Source organism: Anopheles merus, unplaced genomic scaffold (genome assembly GCF_017562075.2).
Source record: "Anopheles merus strain MAF unplaced genomic scaffold, AmerM5.1 LNR4000049, whole genome shotgun sequence".
Taxonomy (NCBI): Eukaryota; Metazoa; Arthropoda; class Insecta; order Diptera; family Culicidae; genus Anopheles; species Anopheles merus.
In genome coordinates, this window is record NW_024427629.1 from 119,852 (window position 1) to 126,197 (window position 6,346).

General features: G+C 50.6%; 2 protein-coding genes across 2 annotated transcripts; one reads left to right on the forward strand and one right to left on the reverse strand.

Annotated features, from left to right (window-relative positions):
* Positions 1-1,976: 1,976 nt before the first annotated feature.
* LOC121601259 (protein FAM8A1-like) lies at positions 1,977-3,617 on the forward strand. The gene is made up of 3 exons (XM_041930072.1): positions 1,977-2,524; positions 2,627-2,768; positions 2,899-3,617. Exons 1-3 carry the CDS (start codon positions 2,146-2,148, stop codon positions 3,368-3,370), a joined length of 993 nt encoding a protein of 330 aa, XP_041786006.1. The 5' UTR covers positions 1,977-2,145; the 3' UTR covers positions 3,371-3,617.
* LOC121601263 (glutactin-like) lies at positions 3,493-5,684 on the reverse strand. The gene is made up of 4 exons (XM_041930077.1): positions 4,749-5,684; positions 4,295-4,669; positions 3,895-4,225; positions 3,493-3,823 (listed from the first exon to the last, which is right to left on the reverse strand). Exons 1-4 carry the CDS (start codon positions 5,682-5,684, stop codon positions 3,690-3,692), a joined length of 1,776 nt encoding a protein of 591 aa, XP_041786011.1. The 3' UTR covers positions 3,493-3,689.
* Between the last annotated feature and the right edge of the window lie 662 nt (positions 5,685-6,346).

Sequence of the window (6,346 nt, forward strand, 5' to 3'; positions counted from 1 at the left end):
CACTTTTTTGACAGCTTTCTCCAGTGTTGACGGTGCACGGAAGGCGCGCCGCGCGGTGTCGTGAAGGTGACATTTTGTGGTAGAAATTTGTTTTAAACTAATTTTAATTGATTGATAAAAATACTTTTCCCATTAAAACGAAGTTTAGTAGAGATTTTTGAGCTTTTCGAGCAGATATATGCAATTAAAATTTGATCATACAATATTGCGGTAAAGGCCTGTTTACACGTTACAAGCAGCATAGTTTGCCGTTTTCATTAAAACAATCGGTTCCATGCGCTTCGAGATCGCTATTGGACGATGCGAAAAATAAATTTAAAAAAGTGAACCAGGGAATAAGAATAGATTTGGCGAAGAATAAAAAAAATGCTAAATTTGTTGTACCTTTAATAAACGAGGGTGAAGTTTAATCCTAACACGGCAAAAATCCACTTTTTTCTACATCGCCAAATACCGACTTATTCTCATTCACTTTTATTTACGGATTTTTGTAGCGTATTTGGTTAACACATGAAATTTTCGCCGGACTCGATTCCGGCTAGTTCCGAAGTTTTTTGGAATTGGTTCCGGATAGTAGATCCCGAATCAGTTTCTGGAATCGGTTTCGGATTCGGCTCCGGAGTTGGAATTGGCTTTGAAACGGAGTCGGTTTCGGTATCTCCATAACCCAAGTGCCACAAATCCACTAAACGACCACTAAACGGCTTCTAAACGACTCAAGTTCTCTACCTAAACGGAATATAGAAAGACTTCGTTTAGCAGACGCCAAACGACTCATGCATTCTAAAAATAGCAAAAAAGCTGGTGGCGCTATCTGTTGGTGGGATACCCCAACCAGTTGAGCTTCATCGCTTGGAGGAGAGCTTTCTCATTTCCTCTGTACTGTTGTATGGTTTCGCATTGAAGTTATGCATCGCTAGAACTAGAACGGCGATACGATTGTTTAAATACTAAACTCCAACGGAAACCACCAGCACTGAAGCAAGTGAGATTAGAGCAATGGTCATTGGTGTTGATACCCACGTATCTAACCACACGACCATTAATATAGATTTTTGCTCAGAAAGTTAGAAGGCTATATAGGTCATAATAAAATGCAACTTGTCGAAACACATTGCAAGAAAAGGATAGCAATATAATGATGAGTTGTAATACGCCATCTATTGATCAAACCAATGAAGCTGTGGAGCTTTCATTTTTTTCTATGGATATTCAATTTTCCAGTCGTTTAAGCTTAATCTGTGGCGCTTGGGAAGAATAGGCGTTTGAGTCCAATGATGATAAGTATTGATAGCCGCAAAGAATCAGAATTTACTAGTAAACGATCTATTCTTATGGACATTCACGGACCGACTTTACTTCTGAAACTTCTTAATTCAATTCAAAAACTGATTCACATTCCGAAGCAAGTTCAATTTATGAAGCGGCGATTCCCAGATCGATTCCGATTCCGGAGCCTACTCTGATTCCGGAGCCAATTTTGATTCCGGAGCCGATTCCGATCCCGGAATATATTTCGAGGCCGACTTCGAAGGCGACTCCGGAATCGACACTGGAGTCAACTGTGGAATCGGCTCGGAAGTCAAATCCGGGATCGGCTCCTGAATCGGCTCCTGAATCGACTCGGGAATCGGTTCCGGAGTTGATTCCGAACATGGAATCGGAATCGGGTAGATCTGATTCCGAGCTCCCACCACTAGTCTATTTAGACGCCCATATGCGGCCTTTGTCACCCAACGTTCTATATAAAGCTTTCCATACACTCCTAAGCAGCTTAGAAGCTCCTTTAAACATTTCAAACTCTGTTGCGGTTTGTTTTCACAAATAATGTCATATTTTCACTCAGCATGGTTGTTTGACTTACTTTTACCTTCATAAAAATAAAAAAAGGTATCAAAAGCCTAAATTTGTATAAAATCCAAAACATTTGTTTATTTACACAATATTAATTGCGTTCGTGTTCGTGACCGCCTGCGGCACCCATTGTGCACAGTTGCACTGACTCAGTTGTTTGGATTTGTGCGCTGGAAAAACATTGCCGTAACAAAAACAAAACCCTCACCCGTGTTTTGCTTGTGCAGAAGAAAATCTTAAAGGGCACCAATTCACGCCCGCGTTTCGTTGCGTTGTCCTCCCCCGCTCACCATGGCCGAAAATCAGGACACAATCAAAGAGAAGAAAGACAGTGGCCCCGTCGACGGTGGGCCGCAGCTGGATCTGACCAAATCGTCCAAACAGATTTACTTCGAGCTGCTGCGAACATGGGTGTACCACGCGGAAATGCAGAACCATCTGCACGCCCACTTCCCCTACTACCTGATGAACAACTATCCGCAGCTGTTTCAGCTAAACAACGGGCAGGCGGCTGGACCCGGCATGATGGGACAGTTCATGAGTGGTGCGGGCACAGCAGCGGCGAACGGCGGGGGAACGTCGGCGCCCGGAAGCGGTACCGGACAGGGGACGAATGGTGCCGGGAACCGGGGGCGTACGGAAACGACGGATCCCACCCGACCGGATGATGGTAAGTGGATCCGGGAAGGGTATTAAGTATTAGTGTAATTAAATCGATTTTTGTTTTTGGCTTGATATCCATTCCCCTGGGGTGCCGCTCCCTCATCTGCAGCAATCAACCGTCACGGTGGATACGAGTACGTAATTGCCCCGCTGTGGAAGCGCTTTGCCGCCGAAGCCATCGATATTGCGATAATCTTTCTCCTCAAGATAATGACCACGCTCGCGTTTATAGATGCGTTCGAAATCGATCTGTAAGTAGCAGGCCGGATGACGCAAGACCGAAACCAATCGGCAGACCTTTGCTCGCTATCGCAACCCGGGCGCGGAATTTATTTTATCTTAATTTTATCAACGTTTTTTTACCACCCACCACCCCCCCAGCCTGTACATGGACCTGGACGCGATTCGCAACTCGTTCGAGGAGGACTACACCGAGCTGCTGTCGTTCACCTCGGAGCTGATCTTTCTCGAGATCGGCATCAAGATCGCGGTGTGCATCTACGAGGCCGTCTGGACGGCCCACGTCCAGGTCATACCGGGCAGCGCGACGCCCGGCAAGATGCTGATGGGGCTGCGGATCGTGTACGCGGAATCGGTGGCCGTGCTCGAGCCGCAGCCGCAGCCCGGGCTGCTTAGCAATCAGGTGCCGCTGCGGGCGCTGCTCTACCCGGGCACGACGCCCAGCTTCGGCCGTGCGTTTGCCCGGGCCGTGGTGAAGAACGTCGTGATAGCGTTCTTCTTCCCGATGTGTCTGCTGCTGCTGTGCTTCCGGCAGAACCGCTCGATCTACGACGTGATGACCAAAACGGTCGTGGTGGAGGACAATCCCAATCCGGTGCTGAGACGCCGCTAGGCAGCAGCAACAGGCTGTGGAAGGGACCACCTTCCCACCCGGTACCAAATGAGTTCAACTGTTTTCTTTTTTTTTTGGAGCGAAGTGCAGGGTGATTGTGGCCCTATTTGAGGGCTGTTTTGAGTTAACCAAATACCGGAAAGGGGGGAAAAAGAAACGGTGACGTGTTACGCCGGCCACTATTACGTGTAATAAATGCTGCGCACCATCCCCCGCTTAGCAAAGGGGAAATCAGCTCTAGTTTAAACATTAACCATTCACACACACTTTATTCCCTCATTTGTGATGCACCAATCCCAACACCAATCCCAATCCGCACCTATTGCGCTGGTTTTGGGTGGGGTTTCTTCTTCTGAATCTCGGCCGGGCTCTTGATCGCGACGGTAAACTCCTCCCTAAAGTCCTGCCCGATCGTAAACTGCTCGTTAATCTTGAGATACGGTCCGAGTACGTCTGTGGAGAAATGGAGAGAGAGGAAAGGGCAATTAATTTAAATAATTTTGAAAAACACTGTTTAAACTTACTATTCAACGGGGGCCAGGCGGGCACATCGTTCGCTTCCGGTTTGCCGCTGATGGCAAAAGACGTCCACAGGTCGACCATGCGCTTCGCCACCGCCGTGTCCCGCTCGTTCAGCTGGGCGGCGTTCGGCGGGTAGGGGAACAGGTACATCAGATCGTTCGAGTGATGTACGCCGCCATCGAACGGGATGGCCGACGTGTCGCCGCCGTACCCGAAGCGCGTATGCTCGCCGGCATAGTCGAACGAGTACAGGTACGTCTGGTCCGGCAGGTACATCGCATTGTTTTGGGCCATCTTCAGCACCGGACCCTTGATCAGTACGTCCGCCGTGTGCTGTGGGAATTAATTGCGAATTAATTTAATATTTTTTCTAATTATTTTCAGCACGAGCCTTGTACTTACGTCACAAAACCCGGCCAGCAGCTGGCGCAAATCGCCCGACGCTAGCTGCTCGTGCGTGAAGAACTGCGCCATCGTGAGCGTGCGTACCGTGCAGGACGGATCGTCCACACCGAGCACCTGGTTGACCTCGTCCACCATCCGGTGGATCGTGATGTGCGGGTCGCCGATCAGCTTCTTGAACAGCAGTATGTTGAACACCTCCAGAAACGCGAACGTGCCGTCGTGCCGGGTAACGCCGGTCAGCAGCGGCATGTTCTTGCGCCCCCCGCCCTTGCGCATGATGAAGTACGGGTTTTCCGGGAACAGCCCGTTCGGGTCGTTGAACACCATACGGGCGCCCCCGATCGTGTCGGTACCGTTCGGGGTACGAAGGCGCTACGGCGTGGCCAGTAAAGGAAATCCATTAAACCAGTGTCCCCCACAGGGCCTTTAGAAACCCCTTTTGCTTACTTACATAATGTTGGGTGAACGCTTTCATCAGGCTGAAAATGTCCAGCTCCATCAGGAAGCGCTCCACCTGCTCGAGCGGTGCCTTCCGATCGAACCCGGCAAACCCGGCAATGTCGCGGCAGTTCCGCTCCGGGCTGCGGTCCCACACCCACGACCCGTGGCAGTTGCCCGACTGCAGGATGAGCCGCTGAAACAGCCGCTCCGTATCGACCAGCGGGCTGTACGTCATGCTGGAAACCATCGCCGCCCCGGACGACTGTGCCATGGCCGTCACCTGCCCCGGGTCGCCCCCGAAATGGCTGATGTACTTCTGCACCCACTCGAACGCTAGCACCACATCCATCACGCCCGCATTGCCCGGGATTTGCCGCGTGTTGGAGCACAGAAACCCAAGCGCACCGAGCCGATACTGTGGCACCACCAGCACCACATCCTTCTCCATGATGTAGTTCGGTGGATAGTGCAAGATCGCACCGTCGTAAAACCCGCCGCCGTGCACGTACACTATCACCGGTTTGCGGCCGCGCAAATCTTTCGTAAACACGCTGAGATTGATACAGTCCTCCAGGTTTTGGGCGCGCTGCTCCTCCGTCAGCAGCTTCATGCGCTTGTACACCGGCGAGCCGAGCTTCGGCTCGGACACATCCATCACCCCGTCCCAGGGCTGTACCGGGACGGGCGGTTTGAACCGTCGCTCACCGGTGGCCGGTTCGGCGTAGCGGACGTTCAGGAACTGCAGGATGTTTACGCCCGTCCAGGCGCCCCGTGTCGTTGAGCCTTTCAGCTTTCCGAGACCCGGGAGCTCGACCACGGGGTTGAGGTCGGTCGATTCCGGACCCGCCATCGTGGAGTAGCGCTTGCTGGAGCTGCACAGTACGGTCAGCTGCTTGCTCGGGCGATGCGACCGGAGCAGTAGCGTTCTGCTGATGCTGATGGCCATTGCAAAACTGAGGGGACCTGCAAATTTCACCCCATGTTCGGGCACGGCAGGCCGGTGCAGCCGACGAATTTTTCGCGAATCTGCATTAGCTTAAGACGATTAGCGTGCCAGCGCCAAAAGATAAGGGGGTTTTGTTGCTCGTTTTGCACGCACGGTTTGCGATTTTTTGTTTGCTTGGTCTCTGGGTCGCCGGGCTGTGTGAACCTTTTTTTGGTCTGATAAATTGATATCCAACGGGCGGTGGCATCAGGGTGTTGGGGTAGCAGCACAATAAAGGCTGGGTGCCGACTGGGTCAGACAAGTGGCTTCTTTCTTTCCAAGGTACGTGGTCTTTGGTACAGTGTACTTTGGCGGTGTAAAACTAAGCCACCCCGTCTGGGGAAGATCGTTTAGGAGCATTTGTTTGTGAAAGAACTGATGATATGAGCCGTATATGTCACACTCATCAGAGGAATTCTGTTGAGAAAAGAGGCTCTTTTCAAGCAGTTATTCAATAGATATGAGTGGAGGCACTCTTTTAAGTGAGTTGAATTCGATTTGAAGAGTGACTGAAAGCGATTTCAATATTAGAGATCACTTTTCCAGATAGTTTACATTCTGAATCAGTGTTAACAGGGAGTTCCAAAAGAGTGATTCATAGTAAAAGTGAAGAGTGAATAGTA

Bases quoted from the DNA above. Each gene is read 5' to 3' on its own strand.
- LOC121601259 (XM_041930072.1), top strand. From the start codon at position 2,146: ATGGCCGAAAATCAGGACACAATCAAAGAGAAGAAAGACAGTGGCCCC. The intron at 2,525-2,626 runs GTAAGTGGATCC...CCTCATCTGCAG, and splicing joins TCCCACCCGACCGGATGATG to CAATCAACCGTCACGGTGGA. The intron at 2,769-2,898 runs GTAAGTAGCAGG...CCACCCCCCCAG, and splicing joins GATGCGTTCGAAATCGATCT to CCTGTACATGGACCTGGACG.
- LOC121601263 (XM_041930077.1), bottom strand. From the start codon at position 5,684: ATGGCCATCAGCATCAGCAGAACGCTACTGCTCCGGTCGCATCGCCCG. The intron at 4,226-4,294 runs GTAAGTACAAGG...TAATTCCCACAG, and splicing joins TGCTGGCCGGGTTTTGTGAC to CACACGGCGGACGTACTGAT. The intron at 3,824-3,894 runs GTAAGTTTAAAC...ATTTCTCCACAG, and splicing joins CGCCTGGCCCCCGTTGAATA to ACGTACTCGGACCGTATCTC.